At 38.4% G+C, this 21,438-nt stretch overlaps 2 protein-coding genes across 7 annotated transcripts in view; one reads left to right on the forward strand and one right to left on the reverse strand.

The window, feature by feature from the left end:
• The window catches only part of LOC111269707 (ectonucleoside triphosphate diphosphohydrolase 5), a 12,972-nt gene extending 1,063 nt beyond the window's left edge, over nt 1–11,909 (forward strand). For 3 of the 5 annotated variants that reach the window (XM_022849512.2, XM_086972203.1, XM_022849509.2), the window contains exons 2-7: nt 6,374–6,513; nt 7,630–7,803; nt 8,738–8,940; nt 9,144–9,728; nt 10,161–10,276; nt 11,085–11,909. In XM_022849512.2, the coding sequence (XP_022705247.1) occupies nt 7,646–7,803; nt 8,738–8,940; nt 9,144–9,728; nt 10,161–10,276; nt 11,085–11,156 (1,134 nt within the window). In that variant the 5' untranslated portion in view covers nt 6,374–6,513; nt 7,630–7,645 and the 3' untranslated portion in view covers nt 11,157–11,909. Of the gene's footprint in view, nt 1–760; nt 2,411–6,373; nt 6,514–7,629; nt 7,804–8,737; nt 8,941–9,143; nt 9,729–10,160; nt 10,277–11,084 lie in introns of those variants that run through there. The other 2 variants (XM_022849510.2, XM_086972204.1) reach the window with 2 other exon arrangements.
• The window catches only part of LOC111269710 (uncharacterized), a 50,543-nt gene that overhangs the window by 9,910 nt on the left and 19,195 nt on the right, over nt 1–21,438 (reverse strand). The window contains exons 2-4 of one of the 2 annotated variants that reach the window (XR_015314675.1): nt 18,736–18,843; nt 17,790–17,894; nt 16,999–17,360 (exon numbers count right to left, since the gene is read on the reverse strand). Coding sequence is in view for 1 of the 2 variants with exons in the window: in XM_022849514.1 (XP_022705249.1) it covers nt 17,217–17,360; nt 17,790–17,894; nt 18,736–18,843 (357 nt within the window). In the remaining variant the exon portion in view is untranslated. Of the gene's footprint in view, nt 1–16,569; nt 17,361–17,789; nt 17,895–18,735; nt 18,844–21,438 lie in introns of those variants that run through there. The other variant, XM_022849514.1, reaches the window with a different exon arrangement.

Raw genomic sequence — 21,438 nt, forward strand, 5'->3', positions numbered from 1 at the left:
CCATTACTTTTATATATGTAGATTTTGATCATTTGTACAAACCGACTTATCCAGTCGATGAACAGGAGTCGCTAGTGTTATTAAAATAAGGCACAAACCGTACCTGTAGCATCAGCCAATCATGAGATGAGATTAATGAGCTAGGTGAGCTCCCAATAAAGGATCAATTTCAATGGTGTTTCGCAGCGTTAGCTGTTGTCAAGTGTTAAGGAACTTCGGCAGCGAACTTCTAGAAGCAGGATATGATAATGATTCACCTATAACACGCTCAGTAAATACTGCGATTCCGCCTGCAGCATTTATGTATTTCTTAACCCGATCAACTAAATGTTCATGAATAGCGATGAATGCTGATACGTTGACAGTCACTTAAGACTTTTCGCAATGTATAAGCAATACACTGTTTTTGAAGTTTCCAAACTCCTGTAATAAATGGTCAAATCAGCTGTGAAATATAATTGACTAAAGATTAATGGCAATGAAGAGAAAACATTAGTATGCATACTTAATTATCAGTCGATTTATGTTGATAGATTGTCACTTGTGCTCACTAGATGCATCGTGGTTGTAAATATAGGTTGTAGGTTTGCTAAAGATAATTCCGCTGAAAAGACATTTTTGGTTGTGTTAGTAAGAAACGTGGATTCGCTGCAAAGCTACTCTGTAGATACTGATTCGTGAGCATTACCTTTGCCATCCTTTATCAGAGCTTGTTATGCATATAGATAACAAAATTCCTGTAACATATCGTCATATTTACCGTATTTTGGCGTGACACTGAGTGGAGTTTAGTGGCGTTGTTGCCACGGCCATAAAACGTGGCCGCAACGCGCGTAAAGGAAGAGCGGATGAATAAAGTATTTACCACTTTATAGGCAAATCTGCCTTCCGCATTTTGTGATCCATGAAGACGGACACCATAACTCTGTGATCATATCTCTCTGTCTTATCGTATTTAACTGTTATAAATCGAAGACTCATGGACTTGATGTAGTTCACTGTACAGCGGATTGTAGGATAAGTTGAGTTGTAGATGGGACTAAATGCACTATACAGCGGATTGTAGGATAAGTTAAGTTGTAGATGGGGCTAAATGCACTATACAGCGGATTGTAGGATAAGTTGAGTTGTAGATGGGGCTAAATGCACTATATATTTGTAATAGGGTTATTGATACAGCTTATGCGGAATTGTATTCATCTCGGATGTTACCTTTCCGAATAGAAAAGTCAATACCACAATGGTGGTAATTTCCATTTGATTTATAGAACGGTAAACCGCACGGTTATATGGGGTCATTTCCTGTGAATGAACGTCGAACACAAATAAAAGCTCGCAGACTTTATCGATATAAATAACAGTTTGTCCCCAGCCGTCGCAGCTCTCACTTTGCACCCCTTTTTAACTTCCTCGGATTTCTTTTCATTGATCCGTTTCGTCAAATGCATTGGACATTCTGGAATATTCGCGTGTCGGTTCAATAGCGAATAGCACAGATAGACGATGCAGCGAAGGTAATGACCCACAATAGTTTGTGCTAGCACCTAGAAGAATAACGATAGTCTAAAACGACCGACAGACAGGCAGACTGATAGCATCACACTCACATGCTGCATAGATCCTCTGTTCGAACATCCCGCAGTTGTAAAATATCCAGTGAAACGGGAAAGAAAACACTTTCGTTGTCTAGGCTTGTCGCAGCGGTTTCTACTGCAATTGTCGTTTGCAGCCTATGCAGTTTGACTTCTGACTAATCGTCCCAGTACAAAGAGTCTGGTCAGATCGGCTGAGAACGCGTTAGCATATATTCAGCTGATCTGATGATAGAAACTGCGGCACGGGAAAATTTGGAGTTCATCTTCTACTCAGAGGCTGGCGAATGGCATACATCTAGCACCATCTATCCGCCTGTTCGAATCTGTAGATCTTTACGTCTGGCTCTAGAATCGTAATTAGATATTCAAGTTTTACGAAGTATCGTCTTAGATCTGACTGTGTTATTTTCTGGTAAAAGCCTGCGGCGGTAAAAAGGGGTGTGCAGAACGCTGATAATATCCTCTTGTACTGTTAGCTTGACGATTGACTTTCGATATATTGATGGGAACTCCAAACGTGTTGAGAAGTAATTTTTGATTAGTGTTTCAAATGTGTGTGTGTTGATTTGTGACATGTTATGCAAAAGTCCTTGCGGTCCATTTTAATACCTGATTCACTTCCACGAAAAATATTTGAGAGAAAGTGTCGTGCATGGGCAGCAGAATCAGGAGGCTAGAATGTAAACAACTGACTCCAACACCACGTCTGAGCACCTTTTTTTTGGATCTCAAAAGTGTTAATATAAAGCTAAAATATAAAAAAAAACTAATTTATTTGACGCAACAAAATGCCACTGTGTGATCCTGAATCTGTCGTAAGTATTTACTTAAGACAGCCTGAAGTTATAAGCTATTTAAATGTGTTGTCTGCTAGATCCTGCCCTTAATCATACTAACGTTATTACTAAAGCATTTACCTATGATGTTGAACTGTTTAAAAAAGCGTTAGATGCAAACGCCCAGACTAATTGTCACTCGATTACAGTTATGGTAGAGGTGTTTTTAAATGGTGTTTTTCGAAAGTGGATTACAGTATTATATTAGAATTCTCTCCTTCTGTACCGCACCTTCTACATATAGAATTTAAACTAAGATAAAGTGTATGGTCGGACGATAAGGATAATAAGTATGTCTGCACATACAGATTCTATCCGTTGACTACTATTGATTAGAGGACTGTCGATACGGGGTTTTGGGTCAAGATACCGAAGTTACTCTGTTAACGAAAATAAGGGCATGTTGGAACGAGAAGATCGATGACATGTATCTTGTTGGGTCGATACATGTACAGAATAAACATGTACGCCCGTCAGCTCGGCCAGAAAGTGAATGAACTGAGGCTATGCGTCACTCCTCATTTTATTCACGACGCCCTCGATAGTGAGACTGATGGGTTGAGCTGGAGGCAAGCCACGCAGAGCTGGTTTAAACTAGTGGTACATTTAGCTGCTTACCTACCTAAAGACAAGACATGACTCCCGTGCATAAATTTATAACGTTTACAGATCCTAAAAGGTAGCTTCAGATCACCGTTTTTCCAATAATAATTATTACAGACTCTTAGAAAGAAGCCGAACTAAGGCGCATAAACTTTTCTAAATAAATACATTTCCAAAGTTTGTTTGGGGCAAATAAACCTAGTACGCATAGATCACCTAGGCTGGAAATTCCGACTAGATAACTGCACAGTAAAATTCTGAGTGTATTTGGTATATGATTTACATATGGATGTTGTCAGTGATGATGACTCGTTACACGCACTAGTTTGTTTGGGTCTTTTGAGCATTTTCTATGTACCGTTCTATGCATTTTTTTTTAAGGACGGAGGTCCCTGACTAGAGATATTTATTTGTTGGTATAGATGACCACACTTCCAAATCCAGACGACTACTTTCTGGTAGTAGTAGCATGATTGCTCTGGTGCATTGTTATTGGCGCTCCGTGATAATTTATCTATTTTACTGCTCTTGTTCTTATGCGAGCTCTGCCGTATTGAGCGACATGGCAAGTCTGAAGCAACGATTCTTTAATTCGCAGATAAAGGCGACGAAAAGAGTAGACATTTGAACTATTTCTAGAGTTAAAGCAATAAGTCTGCGAACAAAAGGCGACGTTCTATTCATTAGGCATATTTGGTCTCGTTAATTGGTCGAAGTTTTATATTTTTAAATATTCCGTAGGTTGGCTAAAGTTGCGATATGTGGCAGATCGAATCCAGCCGCTTAATGTTAGCAATAGCAGTTTTTTTACATTCATTTGTTTTATGACATTAATTAATTTACATATTTATTTATCCAAAATATGGTATCTATATTGTAATGTACATGACAATCACATAGTCATTTATTTGCTAAATATGACATGGCAGGTTCGAAGGGAACCGCACTCATTTATTCGTAAGTTACGCAAAAATATTTCCTAGTTTCCATTCTGGCTCCGGGAATAATAGACCTTCTACTTTTTAGATTACTTTGGTTTAAATTTGAAAGAATGTTTATTTGTCAAAATGTTAGATTCTCTATAAAACTAATAAAACTACGTATAACATAAATAGCGACATTAAAGTTTTTGGATAACTTTTTTCTAGACTTTTGATCGTGTTTTCCGTTTTAAAAAATCTGGTTCTCGCGAAGGGGGAATAATATTAAAGACCAGATAAAAAAAAAAGAAAGAAAAAAGAAGAAAATGATTAATACAATTGAATATATAACTGCTTATTATCTTTCAATTATAAAAACACCCAGCAGAAATTCGGCCTAGTAGTAACTAACCTCTACGTGCATATTTCGTGTCTTCAGTGTTATTAACTGTAAATCTGAGTACCAGCCACAATTAAAAACTAGGTTGTTGATAAATGAATTCGGTTTTCACGGCTGCGACGAAGAGTTTATGGAATAGTCGCATATGAACCAGATACTTTAGGAGAATAATCAATATATTTCATATCAGACGGAAAAAAACTGTGCATATCAAGCACTACAATAGAAAAACATGTTTGCTTCAACAGATCTCAAAAGGAGTTACAAAAAACAACTGGAATCATTCTCCAATTTCAGCTGAGACAAACGACCTGTCATTTGATTGAACAATCATGCTAGATGTATCGAAAACGTTCTGTTGGTCTACGTAAACGCAATAAGACTTATTACCATTAATTTTCATCAACTGCCTTGTGTGTAAACATTATTGACAGATCGTAAAATACTAAAGTACAACTAACACCTAGTAGATAGCACAGAGCACTACAACTGCACTACGTGGGTCTGGGACCGCGTAGTGGACTACTTTCTGGGTAGTTTCTCTTGTGTGAAGTCCAACATAGCGGCGAATCCACTAGTAAACACATGTAGCGTCTAGAGTGGCGCTGTACGAAGGCCCAGTAGTCTTTTGACAAAGGCAGGCTTTAACCGTTCTAGTCTATGCATTTGCGTTACATTGAAGTTTTGCTAGGTGGATGTTGTACAAAACCACTGATGCTGGATCCATGTTAAAGAAGCGTATCACTGTATTCAGAATAAAAGTAACGATTTCTCGATAGTCACGCTTGCTACTAGGGCTTTTCTGGAGTGTTCTGTCACCCGCTTGATATAGTAGATACCGGAACAGCATACAGTTAAATCTAAATAGCAAAACTACTTCACCCACTCTAAGGGTGACGGGTACAACCGGGGTGTGTTATTTACTGCTAGCAACCCTGCTTTTCGAAACTTAGCCTTATCCGAGTTTACTTCCCGGCCCCTGATTATATTGCTGAAGGCGAACCAATGTCTGGCCAATGACTGTCCTTTAGGAATGTTTACATGAGTATAAGTTGGATTTTTTTTCTAAAACATAACTTGAAGAAGGCATTGAGATCCCAAACCTGATTTAACAGCTAGCGAGCAAAATTGTTTTTGGGGTTTCAATATGTTAGTTTTATCTAGGTTCAATTCCAGGTTGCGGCTAAAGAGAACACGGAAAAAAGATACGGCGTTTTATGTAAGCGTTCCCGTAAAAGAACCTCAGTTTAAATTGAATTCCATAAGTATCTTTAGACGTTTGCAAGTTTTAACCGCAATTTGACGAGCTAGCGTGTCAGCATTTGATAACTGAAATAATAACTTGAAGTGTTCCTTGCCTCGCAGCCACATGAATCTGAGGCAACACTGAGACTGAACTGATTAATACGCAAACCGATTAATATTAATAACATAAACTCGTATCTTTGGTACTGTTTCTCTATACTAAGACGTAGTAGTGACACTGATTAATGTTTGGTTCAAATTAAAAACAGAAAAGCATAGTTCTCTTAGCTTGATTTGTTTAGAGATATCTTGCCCTTGAAAAAGTTTGGGTAATAGCAACTTATATAGCTGATTAACTCGTCGCGTCAAACTTCAATGATGTACTTTCAAAACGTATGGGACCCTTCCCCTTTTCTGTGGAGTATGACTTGTTTCACGGTTGCAGCCTAAACGCAAGACTGGGCATCCGACTAAGTAGAACTAAAAATATTGAAAAATAATAAAATAATAATAATAATAATAGTTTCACGTTTTTGCGCATATGACATTAGTCACAAAACTACCTAAGCTACGGCCACCAGTACTGTTCTTGCGCCGATTTGAAATATAAACCTCTAGTCCAATTTAGTACTTTTTTGCTTATTATTCTGATATATCTAATTAGTTGTGTTTTATTGATCTGACAGCAAAGGATTTTGTCATGGTTTGAAAAGACAATCTTGTTTTAATTATCTTATGCAAAATATATATGTATATATGTTTGCAAATTTTCAGTCCAAGTCATGTGGATACAGGCATTCGTCGCGATGTCCCTCAGTGCGGATCTGCCTTTGTGTTACGGCCTGCTTCATTTGCCTCATACTTGCGGCGACGTTGGTGGCACTTTATATTCTGGATGCTTTTACACACTACCGGTGCGTAATTGGAATGATTTCGAAGCAGTTTCGAACACCTAAAAAGTGAAGCACCGAGCTTCAAGCTGAAATGCATGTAGAGTGTGTTGCAGGACTTGTCAAAAAACTTGTTGTATTGAGATCCAGGGAAATATCGAAAAATGTTTTAAAATTATGTCAGATAAAAAAAATTAAGGGCTGTTGGTCACTCCAATTTGTTTTCATAGAAATATATGTTACACAAACCCTAATTCGGTATTTTTTTTTTTGCAGACCATCAGTATTTCGTGCTTACTTGTTCTTAGTGTATGCATTTTGGATTCAACTAAATCAGAGTTGACCTGAATATAAATGAATACCATTTAGTTTTTGCTCAGCTCCTAAATTCGATGAAAAATAATTTTTTCGTTACTAAATCGATGTCCTTTTACCAAAGCTCGAAAACCACTTAAGGCTACCGATTTACGTAAGCTACAGCAACTTTTCACAAATTTTCCCTGACAAACTTTTTCCATCTTTCGGTCTCCGAAAAAAAATCACAATTTGCAGAATTTCCGTAGAACTTGATGTAGATTTTTTTGGCTTCCGTTGTTACAGTTCTCTTCTTTATTAGTTTGAAAGGTTAACAGTTGGCCTTCTTGAGTAACAGTATTGTTCTAATTGCGGGCATTTGTTTCGAGTGCAATGGTAGCATTACTAATAATGCTACTACTTATATGTTTGCGCCTGGGTGTGTCCTACAGACCAGCTGTATATGAAGAAAACCCCTTAGAAAATTGAAGTTGTAAACGGCACAGAGGTATTAGGTGTCTTGACATATCAATAGCCTTGTTACCTTAGGATCCCGTACGGTTGCTTTGTTCATGGTACCATAGTAGGTCCGAATACGAAGCTATTGCGAAACACCACTTACGTAACTTTGATATATTAGATAACTCAATAGGCTAATTACAATGTACATGTAAACACCAATATGGCGCGATCGGGCTCTGTGGAGAGGAAGGTACATAAGTATAGCTAATTATAATAAGTATAACTAATAGTATACATATTATCTAACTAGATTAAATGTATATGGAGTGAATGGGCCGTCAATATCTTGAGGTCATCCCAATTAACGTTTTCGTTTTGTTTCAGAGTGAAGTATTCTATTATGTTTGATGCTGGTTCGACCGGAAGTCGTATGCATATCTTCCAATTCCAGATATGTTCCAATAACGAAATCCGGTTGGCGGGTGAAACCTACTACACAGTTTCTCCCGGTCTCAGCGACTACGCAAACAACCCCCATGAAGCGGGCATGTCACTCAAGTATGTTTTTCGTTATTAAAAAATTAAAACTGGAACCGGATAGTAGACATACAATTTACTTCTCAGCAACATGTGTAGCTTATATAGATAATGGCTGACAGTATCTAATGTAGAGTTTACAAATACAGCTACCTGAATGTAACGGCGGGCATTTCGAGCATCTCCAACATCTTTCATAAAGGACGTATGAAAGATAGAGATATAGATGGAAAATGTGCACTCAGCTTGTTACCGAAAAAACTATGTCTTACAAAATTAATAATAATCTTCTTCAAATTGCATTTATTTTGGTTGCGCATAGATTATCTTGATATCCGCTTTTATATTCAGGGTCTTATATTTGTGAGGGCTATGGCTGGTTCGCCGCTAGAGACAGCTGCTTGCAGCTCTCAAAACGCAGACATCTGTGTTTCCGTTTCAAGAATATTTATAAATAGATTTGCTCAAAGTAGCTTCGACTGTATACCGTATGTGCATCAATCGACCTAGTAGACTAGAATTAAAAAGTGATTGATTGTCATACCCCCTAAACAAGTCCATGCTAAACTTATTGATTGTAATCTCACCAACCCGAATACTCAGTCAGGGGCTAACCGAATCGCACTAATTAGAGGCAGAACCCTAGCTAATGTACCAAAACTCTCCAAATAATAAGAGTCTGTTCGTAGCGATGACACTAGTGTTTCTGGATTATCTTGTCAGATACGGTACTTATAAGAATGCGATTGGGCTTTACCTCATCAATTAATCGATATTAGGTATTTGGTAACCAGAAATACCGTTCCCTCACTTCCCTCAGCCGGCTTCTCCCGGCCATGTAGAAAACCATAGTAAATTAAAGCAAGCAGACGTTTAGTGCGAAAATAGTAGATATTTTCTTTTGTGCAAGATAAAATGCATAACTTATTTAAGGGCAACAGAATTGTCGTTTCAGGCCGATGTTGGACAAAGCGAAGATTGCGGTGCCGGCATCAGAACAACGTTCGACTCCTCTGGTCCTAAAGGCTACAGCAGGTTTACGATTATTACCGAATAATGCGCAGAATCAAATTTTACACGAAATACAAAATACGTTTAGCCAATATCCGTTTAAGTCAAATAATAGTTCCGTGAGCATTATGGAGGGAAAAGACGAAGGTAAGTTGATAAACAAGTGAAGCTTCGTGCTATTTATTTAGTAAGTGGCTTCATTTTTCATTTTACGCAGTTTTTATTTGATACGTAGTTAGTCATTAAATATTTGTTAAATTTAAGTATGTAGTTCTTTTTTCGCGAAGAGAACTAATAGTGTAACTATTTTTCGTTATCTTTTAAATGTGTATTACATATTACGTTTACAGGTTTCTATGCGTGGCTAATGGTGGTGTTTACTCTCGGTCGAAAACTGAGAAAAAACTCAATCGCTACGTTAGATTTAGGTGGTGGTTCAACGCAAATAACCTTCCAGCCTAATGACAAAACAACGCTAGCCAAAAGTGAGCATCTTAGTTACTTCAAGATACCAGGAGGTAGCGAAGAGCTGATGTACGTCTATTCGTACCTAGGTGGAGGACTCATGTACGGCCGAGCGGAGATACTCAAACAAAATATAACCAGGAAAAATGGGACACATTTTTATGTAACTAGTCCTTGTGTACACCCGGAGGTTGCGAAACTACCTGGTGGACTGTATTGGAAATACTTCGAAGCCAGTTTTGCCATAGGGCCAGATGATACAGATCGTTGCGGTTTCGAGGCATGCTACCTTCTGGCCAAGAAGTACGTCGACAGACTAAACATGTTCGCCCCGCAAGAATTGCCTTCACGGGAACTATACCTCATGTCATACTATTTTTACAGAGCAGCGAACGCTGATCTCATCCAAAAAGGCGTAGAGACTCAAAAGGACCTTGCTGTGAGCGATTACAGGGAACGGGCTATTTCTGGTAATTCAATCCTAACAATTCACTTAGGATATTTAGAAATTTGAAGGTATGCTAAATTATAGCACAATAGCTCATATACATACAAGACATGGCTAGGGACTATCATGCCAAGGTTTATTTTACATTCGCAACGCTAAGTTTCGCAAAGGTTGTTGATAAAGAAAAACAGTTAAGATTAAATATAATTTTTCAAGTGAAACTACCGATCATCTTTAGATGCCAATAACGACTCGGTGGTAGTGAATACGGTCTCTTGCTGCTTAAAATTAAATTCAAGTGCATGAGTCGAAATGAGCTTCTTTTTGTCACGACGGCCACTGCAACTGAGACAGACACTCACCATAAAAACCGGAGAGTGTATTTAATTACGTTAAAAATATGATGTTGTTTTTATTAGTTTCTAATTCGATGGTTTTACATTTTGCCACACAGAATGCGCCTCCAGTTCAACGCGTCCCAAGGAGGACACATTTCTCTGCATCGACTTAACGTACATCTATGCATTGCTTCACGAAGGTCTCAAATTGCCCGATAACACCAAGATCACGGTGAGAGATCACATTTAGAGAATTATGACATCCGGGCCAAATAAATAATCGGTGCTAATTTTTATATTACTAGCTCAAAATAAATTTACCTCTGTTTCGCTATAAATAAACACCGGTCACGTTTCTGAAACCTCCTAGCAAAAGAGGCCCTGCTAAAAGTCTTGCAATAACCATCATTCATAATGTAAAGAACCAGAGTCCCAATCGTAGATACAGAAGGAAACTGGTCTGTTGCTGGGGTATTTATGCCCGATGTGGCAAATGTAAATTATGATATTTAATTTAATAATTTAGTCTATCCTGGCATCTCCTTTGACTTATGTTATTTTCTCTGTATCATCGTTAAGTTCTAGTTATATTACGTTTGCAGTAATTTCTATCTAAAGGTCCGCATGCAACATTTGTAATGTTTTTAAGCCACAAATCTGGTTTAATTATTTTTTGCAGATCGCCTTACAAAGGAATAGTGCTTGTATGCCTATTATCTTGTTTAAGACGGACAGATAATACGTCAAATAATTGTAAACCTTCAATCTAATAAACTGTAATTCAGTTTGGCATAGGTCGTTTAAATCTGCAAGGCCACAAACTATTGGAAACATGCTGGATTCTACATAAGTGCAGCAAGAACAATCCCAGTTAAGCCTTCTAGTGTGCGCTAGTCTTTTATACTTCATTGATTCCGAAAACCTGTACATGCAATAGAGGTAACTAGAGGCTTTCAAAAATGCATTACGTTGATGCGCTCTGATGATGGAAGTTTTGTAATAGTCTGTTCGTTGTTTTCTTAATCATAATATACTTTTAGGTGGCACAGAAGCTTCGTGGATCCGAGGTGAGCTGGGCGTTTGGCGCAGCTTTAAGCGAACTCGAATTGTGATAATTGAGGTACCTTTGAAGGTCACATCTTCTGCAGCGGATTAGCGGTGCTCAGTACAAGGGAAGACTTTAAAATAATGTTTGAAAAAAACGCTAAGACATTTTTGATACCAACGAGTATTTATTGTAGTAACGAACACCATTTTAGCAAATTAGCTTAAAATTGTAACAGAATAAGATAAAAACGTATGAAACACCATTCATAGAATAGCGTTACGGAACAATTTTAGAGGTGAAGTAAATAGCTAAAAAAAAAAGTCTAAAATTGATTCTAGACATGATCAGTTACGACTCAGAGAAATAATACGAAATAATCAATTATTAATGTGAAACTTTTCTTTTGGTAAATAAAACAATAAGAGCTATTTGTGTTTCCTTAGGTGACATAAAGAATTCGTTCCCAACTGTTGTTTGATATTGTAGAATCATTAAAACGTAATTGTGACCCGCCAGTTTTACCGAAGCTGGATAGAGAAGCTTGCATATATATATATATACACACAGTGGAACACAGAGAACAGTATTTATATAGTTTCTAGGGATGGCACCAATAAGCTACTGTATAACCGGTCATCCGAAAAGCTGTTAGACACTGTGTAAATTAGGAAGTTGTACGTGGAGATTCACATAATTGTATGAGTGCAAAAAAAGGTTATGTATGTATACATAAGGTGACTACTTTAAAACCGTACTGCCGACAAACTTTGAGATTAAATAAAGCTAAAACATGCTCTCCATGTTGTGATTAAGAGTACCAGCTCGTACTAAAATCTACAATACAACAGGTATTATTATTTTATAGTGATTTTTTTTGTTTATAGCTTCGCTTGACGCAGTTTCCATGTTACTGTGTTCTTGGCAAACGTACATAGATATTATTTTCACTTTGAATCGGACGCTTTTTAAATCAAAATTGACACTTGCTTTTTTCGTAGATTGATATGTATGTAGGAGCGTACCTGAGCAAACTCGCCGTAAATATTGTCTACGCGTTAAAAATTGTCACTTGTGAGATGTATTCAGATCGAAGCTATGCGCAGGGCTATCGGAACGCGAGTTAATTACTTACAAAATGTAATAACTGTTAAATGTAAAAAAAGGTAAATACACTGTTCTAAAACAATGTAATTATAAATATCTCAACTTATCGTGAGCATTTGTATCGCAGTTTCGAGCTTGAGCGCTAGCGTCGATTCCTTTTTTAGTTGATTAACCAAGATTTTGTAGCATATACATATATGCTAAATATACTATGAAACTGCATATTAAGGGTCGTCGGTGGTTTGTTCAAGCATTACATAACACTACAACGTTTTGAAATCCCTGAGGAGCTCTGAGAGATTTATCATTTAACGCTGTTGGTTGCAACTGCGTATGAGTTATCACCATTCCATACATCTACTAGAAATAGACCGTAGCAGAGACGTCACGGTTTACATGGTTCGAATCCACATTTACCGCAATGTCTCAATACGCATGAAAGACTGATTGTAGCGCCAACACATGAACGCTGTAATGTCGTGCAACGCATCGCTGATACGGGGAAAGTCGTTATGCATTGCTCCAAACGATTTGCTTGTGCTGGCACGAAACGACGCGTACCTACGCCCAGTTTTTCGCCTAGATCATTGTGTGGCCTTAAGTTTAGTAGGCAAACGGCTCCCAGCCGTTTTCCTTTGCTGAATCTCCAAATAGGAAGTCTTAATTTTGTTGACAAAGTAAGATTTCCTGAAGTATGATGATCCCAGATTATATTTTCGGGTCGAAGAGATAAGGCGGCGTCGTCGCAGCGAAGAGGCAGTTCAGGGCTTTTCCAATGTCCCCGTAATAATAAATGGTCAGTAGCCCAAGGTATGCGAATGGTCGTGCGAGGAACAATGCACCAATGCCTTAAATATATATAGCCTGAAGTAACGATATTTCTGGGATAATACAAAGTCATTTAAATTATGTCAACAAACATTCCACAACAGACTTTCGCATCGGTTCGTTCTCGGATCGGCTCAGTTCCTTAGTCTAAGCGATTTGTTGCCCTTTCGTACCATTAGTTACACGCATTAGACACGACGCACTGCTTTTGGCACAGATGCAATTTATTTGGAAAACACCATTCTTATATATCGATACTGACGGAAATACCTAGGTTACAAAATAGTATATATATATATATATATATATATATATATATATAAGCATTCATAACCCAAATGAGTTGAAACAATTATTTTTTAAGACAACATACCGGTGTTGTCTCTTGTTACTTGCGTGTCGTGGCCAACACTATTTAAAAAAAACTTTTCAATCATTTTATTCTTAGCACAGAGCTAATTTGGTTACTCACTGCTCCTTTGAACGAACTGGTATTTGAATATCATTGGTCACCGACTGGCTTCTGTAATGTTAGGTTACAATTGGCTTAGCAACGGAACACAAAGTTCTAAATTGTTGTTTGATATCGGGACTCTCTACTTTGTAATTTTCTGTGAACTTTGTGCCGTCACTGCCACACGTCTGAGTCTTATCAAAAGATCTAAATACCAAAAAAATAAATGCTGGTATTCTCTGCTAATCCTTAATAATGGTACCCTATTTTGATATTCGTAGCATACATCATAATTTCTTCCCTTAGAGATTATCTAGCAATAGCATAGGACTTATAGTTTTAATTCAGGAAAAGCACTTTTTGACTATTTTTTTTTCAAGGGACATAAACAGACTGACCCATGTGTGCTTGGTTAGTTATAGAATGAGTTTTGTTGACTCTTTTTTGGTAGTGGCATGGAGAGTTAACTATACCTAGCTTCATCTGGTTAGTTCAATGTTACTCCTGGCTTTTCAAGTAGAGTCTTTTGGTAATAATTATATAATTAGTAATACTAAGCCAATTTTAGTTGATAGTCTCCAGAATTCTCAACTCAGTTTAGCCAAAAACATTTTCAAGTTCCATTACCAGTTAATCAGTTGTAAAACTTAATATGGAATCACTTCGTGATTCCATGACATGGAAAGTGACATGAAAAGTTAGAGTATTTATTTGCTAAGTCGGAGATGTTACTCACAGTGCACCTCGCTACTCGTACCACAGCCACTGGTGATCATGCTGCCCTGATAACGTTAATATACCTCGACGAAATCGCCGTACTTTCTGCAGAAAGTCGTCTTCAGAAAGTACTCTGTGCTCAATGGCTTTGACCTACACCCCAAAACGTCGAAGTGCTCGTTAACTGCTGCGAGAAACCATAGGGACAAAGGGGTTTCCCTTCTGGAAATTTTCCATGATATAGAAAAAGTTACTGTGGTAGCTATCCCAGTGCTATTTACTATTCATTATTAGTTGCGCTTCCTGGAACTGGCCCCTTATTACCGCCGGGACATAGCCAAAGTCTTGAAACCACTGCACAATTTGTTAAGAGCAGACGTTCGTTTAGCATGAGCTGTGCCTAAAAAAATAGCATTTCTGGCTTTGAAGGATACCCTAACAGGTAGATTCATCTTGCAGCAATTCGTGGTTACAGACCGATGCGAGCGGCGTCAGCCTTGGATGGAGCTCGACCAGTCTGACGGGGGCGTAGAGCGCATGCTAACTTATGTGTAACGGCGTTTCTTAGTTCAAGGCGCAAAATGGCGTTCACCGAAGACGGAATGCTGGCCTGTTGTTTAGATAGTCAAGAAATCTGTATGGACGGCGGCTTCTGATGGCTAATGACAGTAGCGCAAAAGGGAGTGCTTCTCCAGCTGATGTAGTCGGCTCTGGAGCTGTCGCTTCGAAAAGGGACAATAGATGATGCTGACCGCAAATCGTTTCCAGCACATCAGCTGGCGAGCCCACGTTAGGTCCTAGTAGTCACCATGCTTCAGACAAGGCCGGGTCGTATTGCCGTTGAAGGACGAAAGACAGGTCGCCTTCTGATACGGGGAGCCGTTGCACCGTTTCGAACTTCGGGGGCTCGGGCCGGTTCTCCCGCTGCCTGCCACCAAGGTCATCCAGGCTCAAAAAAGGCTGCATGCCTGCGGACATCCCGTTACTTTCAGTAGAAAACTGCCTAGGCAAGTATCCGAAAGCACGTCCGCAATTGTTACATTTGTTAGCAAATAAAACCGGACCACGGGCACTGTCTTCCCTAGACGTTTGTGAAACCGCCAGCATACTTTAGTGCAAAGATAGGCCTAGACTTGTATCAGGCTGTCCCGCATATCCGTAAACGAGCCCCTCTTCGTGACTTTTTCCATGGACGCGATCGTCACGAATAACTTCGGCCATTTTGTAACTGTGACTACATCTGGTACGAATTCTAACATTAGTCACATGTGGGGACCACCATAATCCATTCGCAAGCGAACAGATTAGTGGAGCTGACGATCGGCATTGTCATAGAGCTCTCTTCGCGCATTTTCTGGAATCGCGATGAAATTAATACCACGTTAATGAAACCCTAGGCGCAACACTATACGATAGACTTTACGGATAAAAAAAGATGCCTCCAAAAAACTGCCCAGGCACGATAGTTTTATATCCAAGCTGTAGCCGAGGTCTATATACCAAAGTTTGCCCGAGGGAGCGGATCCCCAAAATAGATAACCATACCGGTAACAATTTTGAACAACTAGGATAGGAAAAAGAGTTGTAGATTCTATATGGATTATTTTCCTATATAAATATGAATTATTTTTAGATAAACGTAAATAAAAATTGAATTTATAGTATTCAAAGCATGTATACATTTTCGTATGTAATAGCTCGAAGCCATACAGTATACGCATCACCCGTCCTTGCAACGGGCTTTCATGCGTCACCGGTAACACTAATAAAAAAATAAGGCCAAAAATAGAAAAAAAATTGCCAGTTTTTCGATTTTGTAATTCCATTGTCGGACAGATGAACGGCTGAACTTGATTATTCTAAAAAACATTTAATCTGAAAAACTGTAATCCTAAATTTATCATATACTATAAAGGAAAGTTTAATATAAAAAAAAAAAATAAAAAAAAAAAGGAGGCAAAGTGCGGAGTAACATGAAGGTTTAAAAAGTATGGTATAACTGGTGTATCAAGGCAAACAAATGACATCAGATAGTGTCAGATTTATGAAAGGCCTACATGGATGAGTGGGTCCAATCACAAGGAAATATTTTTTTCTCATGGACACCGGACTGTTCTAAACAATATATTTAGAACCTGTTTTTCAGAGGAAGCTAATTAATACAAACATTCTATTTGTCTTAGATTCAATGAGATGTTTGCGGAAAGTCGTAGAAGATTAATCGCGTTGTAAGATTTATGTTTGATATGGTAAAAGTAACCAAGTGTACCTAGAACTTAGCCAATATACAGTGTATATACATAAAAATGCTATTCATATTGTTACTGTATTAAGCAGATTTGCATTTGCCGCTTCTCAAATAATAACAAACATCTTCATACCGATCTTAGCTAACTTTTTATAGGTATATTCATCATAAGGTAAAAAACAATGTTTAATTTGGCTTTCGGTTCATACTCTGAGCAGCTCGATGTTTACCAGCGTCGCCGGCGATGCGACTACCACGGATCACGACTTAATAACACGTACTAAGTGAAGCAGCATGGTCATTTATTCATGTTATGATCCATATATTTTAAGGATGTGATTACTATATATATACAGGTGCCACGAAATTCGAAACAGACCAATTGGGGTAGCCTGCAGCCTGTCGCTATCTAGCTCCTTCAAATATATAGTCTCGTTAATTCCTTTCAACACAATTTATTTTTTAAAATGTATTTTCTCATTTCGTAAATATATCTCCACGTTTCCAAACTTAATATACCTCATTACATTCGGTAGTTGTGTATATGGTACATACATTGTGTGAGTGTGTTCCCTGGTCGAGCACAAGATTCATTCTTTAAATGTCGCTCAGAACTTCCGTCGGATGAGCAGTTGCAGATCATAACGCATCATTCTGATAACGAGGATTTATTCTTTGGGTCGTTTCATTTGAACCCATTGTGCGCTGATCGGAACGCCAGTATTTGGCGAACCAGCAAGATTTGGTGCTAGCATAGAATCGTTCTGTCATTACTATATTCTGTGAATTTCTTGATAGTTCTTGTGCTCTATACTCATACGCGAGAAGATAAGCCCTAGTTCAGAGATGCAGGGTCCCACAACAGAATCAAGAATTATCCGAAGACTCTGACGTATGGCAAACATGTTGATACGAAACTGCAAATACAACGATAAAACGTAGCGTTAAAAACTTATTGCCATAATAGTCTCTCTAAGGAAGCTTTGACATGGCAGTCGTCATGAAAGTATAGACCGCTTTCAACGCCACATCGATTTGTTTATTTAAGAAATATAGGCTTGGTCGTCTTTGTAAAAGCTAAAATAATACATCTTATCTCAATAATTTTGTGCTTGAATTAAACGAACTAGATTTCGGTCATGTGTGTAGAACACCAGGCGGTGGAAACCGAATATTACAAATCGCATATTATTGCTTACACGGTGACATAAGCTTTCGGCTAAAACATGACGGCTTTTACCACTCTAAATGGGGTAAAAGTGTTTTGCTGAGCAAACATGCTTGTGAGACCGCCCGCGAGTTTATCTGAGGCGGAGCAATTGCCCGCCATATTCGCTAACACCTACCTGTCGGAGGCATGGATGTAGCAGCCAAATATGAAGACAAGACAGGATTGCGAATATAAGTCCTGCCAATAACGCCACAGGAAGCGCGCATAGTGCTGTCAAGGCCTAACCCATCATTAAATAAACAATACGTAATTAACAAGAGAACGAAAGGAAAGTATCATAGCTTTTCAGCGGCTAGAGGCGTATTACTGAAATAAAGACCTAAAGAGGAACCTTAGTCTTTTTCGTCTACTAGGTAAACACACAGATACCTAGATTATCAAGAACATTTTCGCCCCTTTATTGTTTATTGTCCTCTTAATAGACCTGAATTTCCTTGGAGGGGAAAAGGATTATTTTCAAACACCATGACAAAAGTTGGGAGGCGCTGCCTTTTAACAGAAAGAACCGCTTACAACGTACGAAAGCGTAGTTCTACCAAACAGAGCTTAGGATGCTCAGCTCATAAACTAAATGCGATATAAAATAGGTAGATACACAGTGTATGTCTGATGCGTAAAGGCTACCCAATTTTAGATTGGCCTATGTGACATTCATCGAGTTATTTCATATTACTCCGCGTGTACAAGTCCTATATTCATTCACACCCAACAGTTAAACTAATCTTCAATTTAGGGTTTTTTTGTAAATGAAGTAACAACATTCAACACGTTTAAATGATTCAATAGCTATACGTATTGACGCGGTTGGGAAAACGAAGGCGTCCACATAATTAAAAAAACAGTAATACTTGAACTTGTGTGATACCGTCGCATTATATAACTGACGACTGATAGATTATCAAATTATATCAGATTCGCCCGGTCCCATATTTGTACTTTGCAAGAGCAGATAGATCTCTCTCTGTCTTCGGTTGAACTTGCATATTCTAGCATAGCAGCACAGCAGAGTTTCTTCCGGTGTCTATTTCTTTATTTAGCCACTATACATTTATTAGACTTACTTTATAAGTGATGTCCTTCGTCACGCCAAAGACTTTCGTCGCGAGAGACCATACCTGCGGTACAGTTTTATACTGATCCGGCTCAGCGATGAGTTCTTCCAGCGTAAGCTAAAAAAAAAATTGAAATATTAGAATTGTCTTCTGATTTGAATAGGATTGAATTTATAAATGCAGTCATTAAAAAGTCAACCTAAACATAGTATTTAAGGGTTATTTTTCAAGAATTTTCGACACAATAAAGCAAATCAAATTGAAAAATGGCGGGATTTTTTAATCTGGTAAATGGTGAAGGACAGCACATTAATGCAACAAAATGCCTCGCTATATAAAAAGGGTTGTGACTTTCAAATTACTGTTTGTGTTTACAAGAGATTAAATTGCGATTCGGGCTACTATAATTTAACTAAAATTTCGCGCGAACGCTTTTGTTCAACTAGTCCCAATTAATCCATTTCATTGCAGTAGAATAAGGATGTACGATAGGGGTAGACCGAGTCACGTACGGCCTCCTCTGAGACGCGCTCGAACGTGTTATCTCTCCGTCTCGAAACGACTATCATCAGCTTACTTGCATTACGTATTACTAGTCATACAAATAACGGGCACGCATCACAAGAGTCATACAAGCCTTCAAACTTCAGCCTGGCTATTATCGGCACGACATAGACGTGTCAGCCGTTGACATCACATTGCCGAGGTCCGCATAGAAGGTTACGTGTATTAAATAGGAAGTAGATTTTTCGATTCTCCTAGTTTTAACACATTAGTAAGGAGCAACGTTTAACATATTAAATAACAATGCGTGATTAAGTGTTATATCTATAAGGTGGGACGACAATATGTCACATGCACTCCCCCTTGCTGTTCAGCCAGCACTTCAGAAATTTCTCGACAGCTGCAGAGGGTCTGTGCGACTACTCGGCGTCATGGGGGTCATAAATGTGGGACCATCACTGGCGCAAATTTCAGCGTTGACAAATGTCCATTGTGCCGTATAGTTACCGTGCTGCTTCATAGATCCATTAGAAAACCCCACAGTGTGGCAAGATCCACCCTGGCTAGGCCTAGTGCGGTAGCATCCTTGATGCTATATTAAAAAAATAATTTTGAAGGTTTGTATACACAATGAAAATAACTGAAAACTTTAGAAAAATAGCAGACGTTGTGTAGTTGCATTACCATATATAATGTAGTTAGAGAGAGAGCTTCTTTGAACGACTCGGCGCTTTGGTACGTTCTGTAGCTATGGCGCTCTTTAAAGTATGAAAACAATCGGAATCACAAATCGGACTTCGATCTGAAAAACAAGAGGGCGGAAGCCATGGTTCAAATCTATTTTCCTCTATCCGATCCGTAATTAAAGCGTATTGTGCGCTGTTGATTGCCACGGCAAACGTCCATGAAGCCTTTTAGGAAATGGAGCTATCTGGCAGTATTGACCATTTCCTTTACTGGCGACATGTCGTCATAAATGCCCTGATATTTAGCAGAGGAAACACTAGACATGTCCTATTTTGCTCAAAAACTATCATAACCTTTACAATCTGTTTGGGACTCTGACATATAATCACCTTCTCTGCATCAATCTGCAATCATCAATTTTCGTTCTTGAAATAAAGAAACTATACCAATAGCGAACGATTATTGCTTAGGATCTCTTTGTCCAGTATCTTTACCGATCGTCAATGTGTACAATTTATGCCCTCTCCTTCAGGAAGCGAGACAGGGTCTCGGTCGCATCATTTTCAGCAGGAAACGATATGTTTGCTTCTAAATCCATTACTGTCTAAAGATACTTTAAAGGCTTAGGATAAAGAGTCGCCATTTTTTCGGCTAATAGTGAATAGTTTACAAGGTATTCTACTCGTAAGATGACTTCAAATTGGCTAATATCAAAACGCTCATAATAGTATGCCAGAGACCAATGTTTGCTATTTGGTATTTGGCGGTATTTTTTTCATTTTCTAGAGCTCTTCGGAAGCTGGAAGCATTTATTCGAATATTGCCGCGTGGTTTTTTTAGCAGGCACGTTGTAGCAAGCCATGGAATACATGACAATTCGAGTGGTTTACGAGTATGCGATTCATTTTAGACCTGCAACGACGGAATCAATTTGGCGTATTAAGATCGGATTCGGTGCGTCGTCTGCTAAAGAGCCGTTATTTTAGAAAATGCTGGAAAGCACTTTCTCAACTTGCCAGTAAGTCTTGTTAAAAACCCGCTCTAAAAGAAAGTATCGATATGTTGAGAGCTGTGGAGCCGACCGATCTCAAAGTTTATCGATACTAGCTAACGCTCAGGTTAAATGTACGCGAAAATAGTTATTTGCCGTAGTAAAATTATCAAGCTAAAACAATAGGTGGCAAATGCTCAGTTCAAAGTCGAAGCCGTAGGAATGCTTGCTTTCACACTGACCATTTTGGCATCATATTGTGATTTAGGATGAAAAATCATGCATTACTCTTACATACTAAAATGTTTTCATGATTCTCTTAAAATAGAAAGATTTTGTGCGAATTTCAATCTGATGTCTTTTGGAGGCTTCAACTTACATAGCCCAGACCTGTGCAGCGGTGGAATATTTAAGTTATCGTTCAAATAGCGACGCGTCAAGCTATACTATAGCTTAAAACATAAAACACGCTTCTATAAAGAGTTCACAAAATTAGTTTACTATCTTGCGTTTTAAGCTAAATCTAATAT

The sequence above is a fragment of the Varroa jacobsoni genome, unplaced genomic scaffold (assembly GCF_002532875.2).
Source record: "Varroa jacobsoni isolate VJ856 unplaced genomic scaffold, vjacob_1.0 scaffold_1407, whole genome shotgun sequence".
NCBI classification, from domain to species: domain Eukaryota; kingdom Metazoa; phylum Arthropoda; class Arachnida; order Mesostigmata; family Varroidae; genus Varroa; species Varroa jacobsoni.